We start from the raw sequence: 15278 nt of genomic DNA on the forward strand, positions 1-15278 counted from the left end.
CTTATGGATTTTCTAAGGTAATTTTAATTAGGTGTGATTTTGGCCGTGTGTGGCCTCTAGAATCCAGTTCCTCATGGCAACTTTACCACATGGGCACTAACAAACAACCTTCCCAGCCCCATTCCTCAACACCTTCCCGGAAAACAGACCTAGAGTGGGGAGGACAAGCTTGGAGGGTACCCAGGCCAGCCCATGAGATGGATCACTCCTCTAGAATCAAGTCCTCCCTAGAGAACCATGACCCAACACTAGCACTTGGAGTAAGTCTGAAAGATAGTCCCTTGCTTGTTAACTGCATTGTTGACGTCCAAATGAATCTGATTCCAAATAGGCAGTGGGCATCTGAGGTTCCCAAAGGGCCCTGCATCACTCTGTAAGTACTCAGTTCCCCAGAAGGTAGGGTAATTTCAAGCCGGCTCTAGCAAACAGTTACCAAGCCCCTATTCCATGGGCCGTGCTACTTTAGGTATTGATGAAGCTTCAAAGGGCAAGAAGATGCAGCCCTTACGTACTGGAAGCCATTCTCTGGATGTTGACATATACAAAGTAGTGACAGAAATATACAAGATGGAATATATAAAATGGGTGAGATGGTAAAGGAAGAACTGTAACTGGTTGGGAGAAGACTATCTCAGAATGCTAGAGCCAAGAGGGATTTTAAATACCACTTAGTCCAATAGTTCTTAATTGAGCAGCAGAATCACCTATCGACTATTTTTTTTGCATTTGCCACTAACTGAATCAAAATGCCTTGGCTGAAGGCCACTGAACTAGACTGTCCTCCTCATTTTAAAGGTCCCACTGGCAAAGCTGGACTCCACATGAGATCTTCTGATCTGACTGCCTACTCTATGGGTCTTAGTATTTTTGCTAATGTGACCAGTTAACAATAACAACAAAATCGTACTAGCTTTTTCTTTTCCTTTTACTACCTTATAAGACTTCTATTTGAGACTGAATAGAATAAGGTCGAAATGGAGGCTTTCCTCACTCTACTTCTCTCATTCTAGAAAAAAACAGCAAAAATGTGCCTACAGTTCGATTCACATAAAGCTCCAGGAATAAATGAACACGTGTGTGGATGTGTGTACATACACACACACACATATATATACACATATATACAATAGACACACATATATGTACATGCACACATATACATATATATATAACGTATCAGACTATTTTAAAGAATTAAACTCAGAAATCTAAAGAAAGAAGTCAGAAAACAAATGAGAATTTCCCAAACAATGCTTGGTTTACTAAAAATGTTGATTGAGAGAAATTCCTTGGACCTGCTTGACCCTTCCAAGACATGTCTTATAAATAAGTTGCTGCAAGCAGATACAATACGTTTTAAGTGACCCTTTCATACCCGGTATCAGGCTGTCAAATGCTTCAAAGTTGATAAGAGTGTTAAAGAAGCAAATTGAGTTCTAAGTGATTAAGCAACTCAAAGGGTTGATTTAGAAATTTGTAACTATTCACCTGCTGGACATTAACCATATTTCTCCTAATAGAACTCACATTCAAATAGACTTTATCACACTCCAAATGGAGAAAAATTTAACACACTTTTTTAAAAGCAGAGTTACAGCTTTATTATAAGATGGTTTAAAAAGTCTAAGATCCTTACAAAATTAATCAACAAACCTAGAAAATAAGCTTAAAGATACAAAATTCTTCTCAATAAAGAAATATAACTGAATTTCTATTGTAGCCTTACTTATACGTGTGTGTATATTTTTTAAATATACAGGGTTCAATAGCTTTCAGTATTTCTTACAGCTTTGCCTTTATAGAAAATGAATGCCCCCAACTACATTCCTTCATGGGTCACCACAGATTTAAAAATCTGAGTCCCAATAGAACAAGTTCCTCTCAAATCATTATCCTCTTTATCCAATCCTTCCAAATTTATTTTCCAGTAGCCCTACCTGCCTTATATTTCCTCCTTCCTTCCTTCCTTCCTTCCTTCCTTCCTTCCTTCCTTCCTTCCTTCCTTCCTTCCTTCCCTCCCTCCCTCCCTCCCTCCTTCTACACTGATTCAGGTGGGATGTTAATGAGAGCTTACATCAAAATGGACAGAGAGGCTACACTTATGAAAAGATCATTAAAAAATTTACAAAACAACAATCAAAAATGAGAGCATACAGAATTCAAAATGAAGAAAAAAATAAAATGAGTTTAGTAAAATAGTTAAGATCAAGAAGACTTCCTAAGAGAGGTGAACTTGGATCAGGTATTTCAAAGCAGATGGTTCAGAAGAAGAGAGAAGAAAGAAAAGCATTTCTACTTGAGCCCCTCAAAGCACATGGTTGGTGGACACTGAGACATACCTTTGTGGAACAAAGTTATGGGCCTTGTGGGACCTCCTCTTGGGATTGTATATACGCTTCCTAAACTTTGGTGGGAAGTGGTCTCTCTCCAAAAGGTAACAATGAGGCAGACCACAGAAAGATCTTACAACACAGAGCAGGGGTCAGCAAAATACAGCACATGGTCAAATCTGGCCTGCTGCCTGTTTTTGTAAACAAAGTTTATTGGGACACAGCCATACTCATTCATTTACAAATTGCTTATGGCTACTTCTGCACTATAACAGAAGAGTTGAATAAGTTGCAACAGAAAGCACATGATCTTCAAAGCCAAAAATATTTATTATCCAGTCCTTTACAAAAAAAGTTTGTCAACCCCTGATGTAGACCACCCAACAGCTTTTCACGTTTCTTGGCTCCTGTCACCTTAATGAAGGGAAACAATGGCTATAGGTTATGCAACAGTGAAAGTGTAACATTATCATGGGGAGTCCACTGAAATTTACAAACATCTACTATGCACCCCATAGTATCTAACCCCCCCAAAGATGCTATTTTTTCCTTCTCCCACCATGCTCAAACCCGTAGATACTCACCTGTACCTCTTGTAGTCTTCCTCATCCTTTTCCAAGCTGACCAGCTCATTGGGACATGCCACATTACCCAACAGGCTGAGGTACTCCAGAGCTGGTGTCACTTCTGCCAGGTGATCGAGCAGATGCTCCAAGTCCGTGATGTGACAAAGGTTAAGGATCTTGGTCCAGGAAGACAAAGGCTCAGCAAAGAGCATGGACCATAACTGATAGGTACAGACTAGCAGCTGAGGAGTCCAGGCTGCTCCCATGAGATGACATGGGTGAGGGTTGAAATCAACTTAGCTGTGGGTGACTGGCATGGTTAGTTTTTCACTCCTACTGCTGGGGGCACAGCCCAGCTTTTCTCTGGACATGAAAGGCTAAGTCCAGGTCACTTGAGAGAGAATGAATGAACTTAATTGTTTTATCACACTTTTCTCTATAGTTCTGTTTTTTAAAAAATGAAGGGTAGATTCCATGTAGTAAAATATTTTACAATATACAAATCCACAAAACTTCATTTTTTTCTCGTAATGAAAGCAAGACATTATTTCCAAAGGCCTCATTAAAAATATATTCTTTCTCCTTTAGGGGATAATTTATCATTAAAACATACAGGAATGACATGGATTCAAACAGGGATTGGCATCCTCTTATGATCTGAGAGCCTATGGCAGAGCTAAGCGTTGCTCAATGGCCTCGCTGGCAGCAATAAAGCATTGGACTGGGGGAAAAGGAGAACAAAGCTAGGAGAAGACAGTGTAAATTAGGACAGGTTTAGTCAAGCCAGGCAGGTCAAAATGCATTTCCTAAGAATCTGTTGTAAATCTAATATTCTATGAAGGAAAGAATGAAAGAGAAAAGATCAAGGAAGGGCATGGTGGTGAGATTATTCCATGATCCAACCCCTCAGTGAGATCTACCGTCCAGTCAAGGCAAACACTGAGATCCCCAAACCAAATAAGGCAAGAGTCATAGATTCAGGGAATCACAGATATCAGGAAGGATTAGCGCACACATTAACTCCTGTTTTGAGCCACATACAGATGAGCGAGCCCTAGGCAAGGTGATAATTAGATAGGCCATGACTACCAGGAGCCAATGGATGAAAGGAGTTAGTTAACATCAGCAGAGAGAATGGGGTCCTTGACAGGGAATGACAGCAGAGCATACAAGGGCTAAACATATAAGGGTGAATACAGCTCACAAGAGTCAAAGACTCAGGGTACAGTTTCCAGGAGGGAGGTCCATTTGGACCTAGGAGAGCAAGTTAAAATCAAATAAGAGGGCTGCCCTTACTCTGTGAGGGTATCTAACCATGGGATGTTACCCAGTTTTCTTGTACTTCTTTTCAACTTATAGAAGAATGAACTCCAAATCCAACCAATGTCTGAATCTAGTCCCTAACATCTCTACCACGGGGTCACCAAAAGGTACCTCATTCTATCTCCTACAACCACAAGAGAGAGGTTTTTTCCCTCTGGGATTGAATCTTCTTCAAATGCCCACCCACTGACCCAATTTAACTTCTTGGGGTCACAAAGAATAAGAGATTCTTCTCTTCCACACGATGACCCTTCAGATAGTTGAAGCTCACATGTCTTCCTTAAATCTTATATTCTCCAAACTAACTTCCTTCAAGCATTCTTCATACATCATCATATGCAAGAACAAACGCTCTACTCTGGGAGGGGGCAAGACAGACACAATGAGAAGGAGAGCACAAACAAAAGAGGGAGAAACTAGTCAGAGGATCTGAGCATCCACTTACCCACGGTGGGTTTCAATTTACCAACATCATCCCTACTTCCTAAACATGCACGGGACAGTGGACATTGAAGTTATCAATCCTAACAAATCTTTAACAAATAACACCCAGGAATGTCCACAAAGGACCAATGAAATGAGGATGACAGGAATGGGAGCACGTAGAGAAGACTAGAGAGAAGGTCCCACCAGGGAGATGAGGTTGGAAGAACAGTGGGTGAGTGGCTGGAGTCAAAATATTATCGTATTTCATCACCAAAGACAAAACACGCTTACTACTTTTTAAATTAACGTTAAATCATCACATTCTCTAAGGAAATCATTTAAAATGACCAATTAAAATGACAGTGAAAAATTTTAGGGAAAACTTTGCTTTTCCAGCAGGTTCTGTCTTTGTATGCTTCACAGTCATTACTACATTAGAACAAAAAAAAAAAAGAGTCCTGACAGTACGTTCTCTATCAGTGCCGCCTTTAGACTCCAGCAGAGGCACCTCAGGGGGCCCTATGCTTTGAAGGCCTTCCTCAAAAATTTTTAAGTCTCTCTCTGGTATCCAGCACTGGCCAGGGGCCAACAGTGTCATTCAGGTGGGGTTCTCCATGCCTGGACTTTGACCTGCACGGACCTCAGTCCCAGTCCCGGTTTCTCCCTTTCAGGGTTCCCTCCAATCCTCTACTCCACACATGGGACCCATCAGATGCTCCAAGGAGCACTAGGACTCCTGCCTATCAGGTTGTCCTGAAGCCTCAAGGCCAAGCTCTAGTTCTAGAGGGGCAGCCAGATGAGCTAATCACTCATGCTGGCCAGCACAGTATTTCTTTTGTGGAACTGCAAAAGAGCAGGCTGTCGAAATGGTGCTGACGTATTGATCCGGGGTGATTCAAATTATTTATGTAGACAGCGGCTCTGGAGAACCGAAGGGAAGCCCTTTCTACTATGGATGAAAAAGCCCAACCAAAACCTTTTCCCTCTTAGGGACAAACTCCTTAAACCTTCACTTAATTTTCATCTACTGTATGAAGGTGGGAATGTGAAGCAACAGAACTCAAAACTGGCAAGATTTTCAAGCTGAGGAAACATTGGGCAACCGAGGTGGATTGAACTCCCAGTCATTTCTCAACCTTTAGCAACTACTGATGGGAAGCCGAGCATGCCACTGCCCATGGAAGTAGGCCCAGCTTAATTTGAGTAAATCTTCATATGTAAATTTACCACAGAGCTAATAACACTTGTATGTGAGGGCTCCTTGCTTGCACAAGTCCATTCCAGGGCCCTGAGAAAGGCCCTAGTAAAAGAGTCACATGCTCATGTATTTTTGCAAAATTTGCAAAAGTAGGTTAAGCTGCAATCAGTTAATATCACTGTCTTTCTCCACTAGGACTTCTTCCATCACATGTCCCCTGGAGTTTGGTGACATTGGGAGTGGCTGTGGGAATTCTGGTGACTTGGCTAAGAGGAACTTGTGAAGGAGGGGCATTGAATTAGGATTCAGTGGGTTATATCTGTGTGGTTTTCAGTCATTTCTGTGTCTGGTTATTACAACAGTACCAGTAGGAATGGTTTCCAGTAATACTCCGACCACCTGCCAGGCTGACACAAACATGTGGGGACCAACATAAAACTGATGATAAATGGTTAATGAGTTTATCAATTCAAAGAACATTTAAGATTAAGTTGTTGAGTGTCTACACACACACAACTAACGTCAAATGTCCTAAAATCTTATAACTCATACGTGAAAGAAATGTGTAGGAGTTTTTCCAAAATTTAAGAATTCTAATATTTTTATGAATAATTTACAGGTGAAATTACCAATGATGAGCAGTGATACTGAAAGAAGCATTCCAAAACTATTAAAAATCAATTTTTAATTGGTTGGAATTATCTTTCTATTCTCTCTACATAAAATATTACAAAGATTGAAGTCAAGATGGTGGCGTAAACAGACTCTGAACTCACCTCCTCCCACGGACACAGCCAATTTACAACTACTCATGGAAAAATTACCCCTGAGACAGAAGTGAAAACTGGATAAGAGGAACTCCTGCAACAAGGGACAATCCTAATTGAGGTGGAAGAGGCAGAAACTCCCTTCTGGAGAGAAAAAACGCCGCCTTCACAAGCTGCAGTGCCTCACAGCCACCGGGAGCAGCCCAGAGGTACGCAGCTCTCCCTGGAGGAGCAGGGCCCTGAGCCGGGGAGCACCCCCGCTGTAGACACTTCGTGGACCCAGCACAATTGAGACGAGTGGCATAATAGCTGACTTTGCCTGCTACTAAAACATTGGGGAGTACCCCCAGAAAAGCTGGTTGACAAAGAAATTAAAACCGGCTCATAAAGGGCCCACGCGCAAACTCACTCGTTTCAGAAAGCAACCTAAAATCACCAGAAAGAAAGGTGCACAGTGCCTTGGTGAAAAGAGACTCACCTGATAGGCTCTGAGTGCATTGCAGTGAGAGGTGAGACCTCTCCAGGGACTGGGACATTGGCGGTGGCCATTGTTGTGGTCTGATGTGGGCATGCTGACACAGACGCCATTGGAGTTCTCCCTGAGGCCTGCTAGCCCAGGGTGTGCCCCACCCACTAGAGCACCGATTTAATCCAGCTCAGCCAGGGTGGGCAGCCCACTCTAGGGACTGGCCCCACCCAACAACAAGCCCTCAGAAAACTTGTGGGCCTGCATAGATTGGTGACTGGATTCTCTGCAGCCTGGCGACTGAGCCCACTTCAGTGGGGCAGGGCGTGCACAAGGAGCAGGTGGAGAGTGTGGGGCAGTGGTGGAGTGTGTGGGGCTCCTGCCGTGGAGAGACTGTGTCCACTTCAGGAGGTCGGGGCGCACACACGGGGCATGACTGTGTTGACTGTGTATGTGGACCTGTGGGACGCAGGGCTTGTCAGCTGCAGAAGACTTGTGCTTCTCAAAGACCCACATAGGGGGTTTGCCCCACCTTCCAAAGCCTGAAAAAATTGGGTGCTCCTGTGCCTGAGGCCAGCCCCAGCCAGCTGCAATCCTCAGAGAGCTGACAAGAGACCTAAAGGCTGGAGGCTTATAGCAATTGTAAGCCCTTGAGCCTTAACAACCTACCACGCTGGGGGCCTACACACTTAAAAGAAATACTGCAACACAAATGTGCTATTAGAACTTGCAGCCAACTGTGCTGGGGCTTCCCACACCCGATAAAGAGATTGAAGGGCCCACAACAACTACAAGCAGCTGAGCATTACAACAGCCGGCCAGGAGCATAACTCAGCCTCCCTAGGCACCTACAGGGAGAGCAAACACACCACAACTGCAGGATACACGTAGCCCACATGCGGGTCACCCCTGGAACATTCAGAACTGAGGGAAGCACACTGCAGGCCTCCTAAGGCATCACTTGTATAAGATCACCTATCCAAGTGCAGGAGACATAGCTGACCTACCTATTACACAGACACAAGCACAGGGAAAGAGGCAAAATGAGAAGGCAAAGGAATACATTCCAAGTAAGGGAACAGGACAAAACCCCAGAAAAGGAACTAAGTGAAACAGAAATGAGCAACCTACCCGACAGAGAGTTCACACAAAGAGTGTTAAGGATGCTCACTGATCTGGGGAGAAGAATAGATGAACTCAGCGAGAATGTCAACAAAGAAATGGAAGATATAAAAAAGAACCCATCAGAAATGAATAATACAATACTGGAAATGAAAAATTCACTAGAGGGACTCAAAAGCAGAGTAGAGGATACAGAAGAACAGATCTGCGAGCTGGATGAAAAACTAGAAGAAATTACCCAAGCTGAACAGGTAAAAGAGAAAAGAATTAAAAAGAGTGAGGACAGTCTAAGGGACCTCTGGGACAACATCAAGCACCCTAACATCTATGTTATAGGTGTCCCAGAAGGAGAAGAGCGAGACAAAGGGGCAGAGAATCTATTTGATGAAATAATAGATGAAAACTTCCCTAACCTAAGGAAGGAAACAGACATCCAGGTACAGGAAGCATGGAGAGCACCAAACAAGATAAACCCAAAGAGGCCCAGAACAAGACACATCATAATCAAAACGTCCAGAATTAAAGATAAAGAGAGAATCCTAAAAGCCGCAAGAGAAAGACAAGTTACATACAAAGGGAACCCCATAAGGCTAGAAGAGAGTGGCACCATATATTTAAAGTGCAAAAAGGAAAAAACTTACAGACAAGAATACTCTACCTGGCAAGGTTATCATTCAAAATGGAAGGAGAGATAAAAAGTTTCCCAGACAAGCAAAAATTAAAGGAGTTCATCACCAAGAAACCAGTGCTACAAGAAATGTTAAAGGGAATGAGGCCCACAACAAGACACATCATAATCAAAATGTCCAGAATTAAAGATAAAGAGAGAATCCTAAAAGCCGCAAGAGAAAGACAAATTATATACAAAGGAAACCCCATAAGGGTATCAGCTGATTTCTCAGCAGAAACCTTACAGGCTAGAAGAGAATGGCATGATATATTTAAAGTGCGAAAAGGAAAAACTTACAGCCAAGAATACTCTAGCCAGCAAGGTTATCATTCAAAATGGAAGGAGAGATCAAAAATTTCCCAGACAAGCAAAAATTAAAGGAGTTTGTCACCAAGAAACCACTATTATAAGAAATGTTAAAGGGACCGATTTAAGGGGAAAAGAGAAGACCACAATTAGGAAAAATTCTCTATTTCCATGATAAGAGGGTAATGGATACAAATGCACAAAAAAGAGGTTAGATATGATATCAAAAATATAAAATGAAGGAGGAAGGGAGTTAAAGAGTAGAGCTTTCAGACAGAGGTCAAACTAAAGAGTCCATCAATTCTGTATAGAGGACTACTAAAACACTGAGAAAAAAAAAAAGTTAAAAAATGGCAGTAAGTACATACTTATCAATAGCTACTTTAAATGTCAATGGACTAAACGCTCCAATTAAATGGCATAGGGTGGCTGATTGGATAAAAAAACAAGACCCATATATGTGCTGCTTACAAGAGACACACTTCAGACCTAAAGACACTCACAAACTGAAAGCGAAGGGATGGAAAAAGATACTCCACGCAAATGGCAATGAAAAGAAAGCTGGGGTAGCAATACTCATATCAGACAAAATAGACTTTAAAACAAAAACTGCAACAAGAGACAAAGAAGGGCATTACATAATCATCAAGGGAACAATTCAACAAGAGGATATAACACTTGTAAATATCTACACACCCAACATAGGAGCACCTAAATATATAAAGCAATTATTAACAGACATAAAAACAGAAATAGACAGTAACACAATAATAGTAGGGGACTTTAACACTCCACTTACACCAACGGATAGATCATCCAAACAGAAGATCAATAAGGAAACATTGGCCTTAAACGACACACTACAACAGATGGACCTAGTAGATATTTACAGAGCATTCCATCCAAAAACCGAAGAATACACGTTCTTTTCAAATGCACATGGAACATTTTCCGGATTGATCACATGTTAGGCCACAAAACAAGTCTACATAAATTTAAGAAGATTGCAATAATACCAAGCATCTTTTCTGACCACAATGGTATGAAACTGGAAATCAACTATAGGAAGAAAATCAGAAAAGCCACAAATACGTAGAGATTAAACAAAATGCTACTGAACAACGATTGGCTCAATGAAGAAATCAAAGGAGAAATAAAAAAATACCTGGAGACAAATGAAAATATGACATGCCAGAATTTATGGGATACAGCAAAAGCAGTTCTAAGAGGGAAGTTTATAGCAATACAGGCCTACCTCAACAAACAAGAAAAATCTCAAAAAACAATCTAACAAGGCACCTAAAGCAACTGGAAAAAGAAGAACAAACAAAGCCCAAAATCAGTAGAAGAAGGGAAATAATAAAAATCAGAGCAGAAATAAATGAAATAGAGACTATAAAAACAATAGAAAAAATTTTAAAAAACCAAGAGCTGGTTCTTTGAAAAGATAAACAAAATTGACAAACCTTTAGCTAGACTCACCAAGAAAAAAAGAGAGAAGGCACAAATAAGTAATATCAGAAATGAAAGAGGAGAAATTACAACAGACACCTCAGAAATACGAAAGATTATAATAGAATACTATGAAAAGCTACATGCCAACCAATTCGACAATCTGGAAGAAATGGATAAATTCTTAGAATCATACAACCTTCCAAAACTGGATCAAGAAGAAATAGAGAATTTGAATAGACCACTCACCAGTAAGGAGATCAAAACTGTAATAAAAAATCTCCCCAAAAATAAAAGTCCAGGACCAGATGGCTTCCCTGGTGAATTCTACCAAACATTCAAAGAAGACTTAATACCTATCCTTCTCAAACTCTTCCAAAAAATTGAGGAGGGGGGGAAGCTCCCTAACTCATTCTACGAAGCTGACATTACCCTGATACCAAAACCAGACAAGGACAACACAAAAAAAGAAAATTATAGGTCAATATCACTGATGAACATCGATGCAAAAATCCTCAACAAAATACTAGCAAATTGCCTACAACCATACATTAAAAAGATTATACACCATGATCAAGTGGGATTTATTCCAGGTATGCAGGCATGGTTCAACATTCGCAAATCAATCAACATAATACACCACATTAATAAAATGAATAAAAATCACATGATCATCTCAATGGATGCAGAGAAAGCATTTGACAAGATACAGCATCCATTTATGATAAAAACTCTGAATAAAACGGGGACAGAAGGAAAGTACCTCGATATAATAAAGGCCATATATGACAAACCCACAGCTAATATCATCCTCAATGGTGAAAAACTGAAACCTATCCCTCTAAGAACAGGAACCAGACAAGGATGCCTACTCTCACCACTCCTATTTAACATAGTATTGGAAGTCCTACCCAGAGCAATCAGGCAAGAAAAAGAAATAAAAGGGATCCAAATTGGAAAGGAAGCAGTGAAACTGTCACTATTTGCAGATGACATGATTTTATATATAGAAAACCCTAAAGAATCCACCAGAAAACTTTTAGAAGTAATAAACGAATATGGTAAAGTTGCAGGATACAAAATCAACATACAAAAATCAGTTGCATTTCTGTACACTAACAACGAAGTAGCAGAAAGAGAAATTAAGAATACCATCCCATTTACAATTGCAACAAAAAGAATAAAATACCTAGGAATAAACTTAACCAAAGAGGTGAAAGATCTGTACACCGAAAACTATAAAACATTGCTGAAAGAAACCGAAGAAGACACAAAGAAATGGAAAGATATTTCGTGCTCTTGGATTGGAAGAATTAACATAGTTAAGATGTCCATACTTCCTAAAGCAATCTACAGATTCAATGCAATCCCTATCAAAGTTCCAACAACATTTTTCACAGAAATAGAACAAAGAATCCTAAAATTTATATGGAACAACAAAAGACCCCGAATAGCTAAAGGAATCCTGAGAAAAAAGAACAAACCTGGAGGTATCACACTCCCTGATTTCAAAATATACTACAAAGCTATAGTAACCAAAACAGCATGGTACTGGCACAAAAACAGACACACAGATCAATGGAATAGAATCGAAAGCCCAGAAATAAACCCACACATCTATGGACAGCTAATCTTTGACAAAGGAGCCAAGAACATACAATGGAGAAAAGAAAGTCTCTTCAACAAACGGTGTTGGGAAAACTGGACAGCCATATGCAAAAAAGTGAAAGTAGACCCTTACCTTACACCATACACAAAAATTAACTCCAAATGGATTAAAGACTTGAATGTAAGACCTGAAACTATGAAACTTCTAGAAGAAAACATAGGCAGTATGCTCTTCGACATCGGTCTTAGCAACATATTTTCAAGCACCATGTCTGACCTGGCAAGAGAAACAATAGACAAAATAAACAAATGGGACTACATCAAACTAAAAAGCTTCTGCACAGCAAAGGAAACCATCAACAAAACAAAAAGACAACCTAACAATTGGGAAAAGATATTTGCAAACCACACATCTGATAAGGGGTAATCTCCAAAATATATAAAGAACTCATGCATCTCAACAACAAAAAAACTAACAACCAAATTCAAAAATGGGCAAAAGACATGAACAGACATTTCTCCAAAGAAGATACACAGATGGCCAACAGACACATGAAAATATGTTCAACATCATTAACTATCAAGGAAATGCAAATCAAAACTACAATGAGATATCACCTCATGCCCATCAGAATGGCTATAATTAACAAGACAGGAAACAACAAGTGTTGGAGAGGATGTGGAGAGAAGGGAACTCTCATACACTGCTGCTGGTGGGAGTCCAAACTGGTGCAGCCACTATGGAAAACCGCATGGAGATTCCTCAAAAAATTAAGGATAGAACTACCATATGATCCAGCTATTCCGCTGCTGGGTATTTATCCAAAGAACTTAAAAACACCAATGCATAAAGATACATGCACCCCTGTGATCATTGCAGCGTTCTTCACAATAGCCAAGACTTGGAAGCAACCTAAGTGCCCGTCAAGGGACGAATGGATAAGGAAGATGTGGTATATATACACAATGGAATACTACTCAGCCATAAGAAACGATGAAATCCAGCCATTTGTGACAACTTGGATGGACACTGAGGGTATTATGCAAAATGAAATAAGTCAGAGGGAGAAGATCAAATACAGTATGATCTCACTCATTAAGTAGTAGATAATAACAACAACAAATAAACATATAGAGACAGAGATTGGATTGGTGGTTACTAGAGGGGACGGGGGGAAGGAGGAGGGAAAAAGGGATAATTAGGCACATGTGTGTGGTGATGGGTTGTAATTAGTCTCTGGGTGGTGAACATGATGTAATCTATGCAGAAATAGAAGTATAACGATGTACCTGAAATTTATACAATGTTATAAACCAATGTTACTGCAATAAACAAAAAATTTTTTAAAAATTACAAAATTTAATCACATAATGAAATTATAAAGGAATTTGCAGAAAAGTTGGAAAGAAGTTTTTACACAGGCATGTCTAGTATAAAATGTTTGTTACCTTTCTAAATATTTTCATATGTGTATTTCTCAACTCAAATTTTTAACTTGCTTTGATTTTTTTTTATTCCAAATAAACATTCATCTTCACACCTAATTTTGCATTCAAAATTTAGTCTTTGCCTTTAAGAGGGCCTCCTCAACTTATGTGAGTTTCACACTCCTCAAAATCTGGATCTGCCCCGGAGCAGGAAGCTGTGGAGATGTGGACTCATTTGAATGTCCTGATCAGGAGAATTTCTTGGGCAAAGGGCCTGCAAGCTTCAGAAATCTTCAGTCATCCTGTGCCAATGAATCTAAGGAAGTCTAGATTCCTTGGAATTCTTGGAGCCTGCCTCATTTAGGATATTTTGTGTGGCAGAAGCTATTCCACTTTCCTAACTAAGCCTTTCAACTACCCGCTAAATGGTCGATCGGGCTGAGCCAGGTGGTCTCCCCTAAATCCACACCAGTTAGGAATCACTAGCACCTACTCCATGGATGCTCTGGACCAGAACATCATCATTATGTTGATATCACCAGTGAAAGATAAAATTCAGGAAGGAGTTTTAATTGGTTTCTTGGTCTCCTGGGCCGGCAAGGATGAGCATAGCCCTGTCTTGCCTGCTTGCAAGCTCTGAGATAGAACTTGTCACATTCCTTTTTGTCAAGTTGCATAGAAAATTAACCAGAGGCAATCAGCGGAGGGAACTTGGTGTCCCTGGCTAACCAAGACCACCGCAGTGGAGACACTTTCAGGGATTATCCTAAGGGTGTTTTTTTTTTTTCTTCCTTTTTTAAAATTTGAAGCTATCTGGCACAGTTCCAACTCTCTCCAGCTGGATTCTCAGCACACACCTGGTTTCCTTCATCAAGTCTTCTCCTGAGTACTTGCCGTTCAGATTCTTTTTCAGTGTTGTCTACAGAAAGTTGCCATCGTGGAGCCCAGCTGTCATGGCTAGGCTTGCCAAGGGAGATTTTCTGCGGAGAGCCCAAGATCAAAGCAACATCTTGCCTTGAAAGTTTGGAGCATGAGGGAGGAGGGGAGTCTCCTGGTGTCATGTCCAGTTGCAGAGGTCCGAAGCTGTTTCCCAGGTGAGAATGGGCACGTACCCTCCTTCTGTTCTCAGCTCCAGGTCAAAGGGCAGCATTGACAACCACTGTGAGGATTTCAACTAGAGCTTATCGTGACATAGAATTTTTGAATGCTAACAGAACAGTCTACATGACATATTATCTCATTTTGATTTGCACATGCATGTCAGAAATATTATCACACTGATAGGGCCCAAGTCTAAGGCATTTCAAGGAATAGCAATAGCAATATGGAACCTAGTAATTGTTGGAGAGCTGGGGTATTTTCACAAGTAGGTAGGAGAGTCAGTGGCTCAAATTGTGGAGTCAGAAGGTATTAGATTAAGAGGATGGCATGTAGCGTCACTGCTGCTTTTCCCTGCCTTTCATTCTATGACTTCTGGGTCAAGCATGTGGGGAAAGTAAGCCAATCTTCCTGATCATACCAGTAAAGAAGAGGAGAAAGAAGAAGGCATGCCGCTTCCTGAGAGAGACAACTATTATCTTTTGTACCTACTGATAATAAAGTATCCTACAACAGCC

The 15278-nt window shown here is 40.7% G+C and overlaps 1 protein-coding gene across 1 annotated transcript in view; it reads right to left on the reverse strand.

Annotated features, from left to right (window-relative positions):
* The window catches only part of LRMDA (leucine rich melanocyte differentiation associated), a 1038159-nt gene that overhangs the window by 449331 nt on the left and 573550 nt on the right, over positions 1–15278 (reverse strand). The window contains exon 4 of the mRNA XM_087431992.1: positions 2915–3054. Coding sequence (XP_087288118.1) covers positions 2915–3054 — 140 coding nt within the window. The remainder of the gene's footprint in view (positions 1–2914; positions 3055–15278) is intronic.

This window comes from Ceratotherium simum, chromosome 6 (genome assembly GCF_057802395.1).
Source record: "Ceratotherium simum simum isolate JZ-2026a chromosome 6, ASM5780239v1, whole genome shotgun sequence".
Taxonomy (NCBI): Eukaryota; Metazoa; Chordata; class Mammalia; order Perissodactyla; family Rhinocerotidae; genus Ceratotherium; species Ceratotherium simum.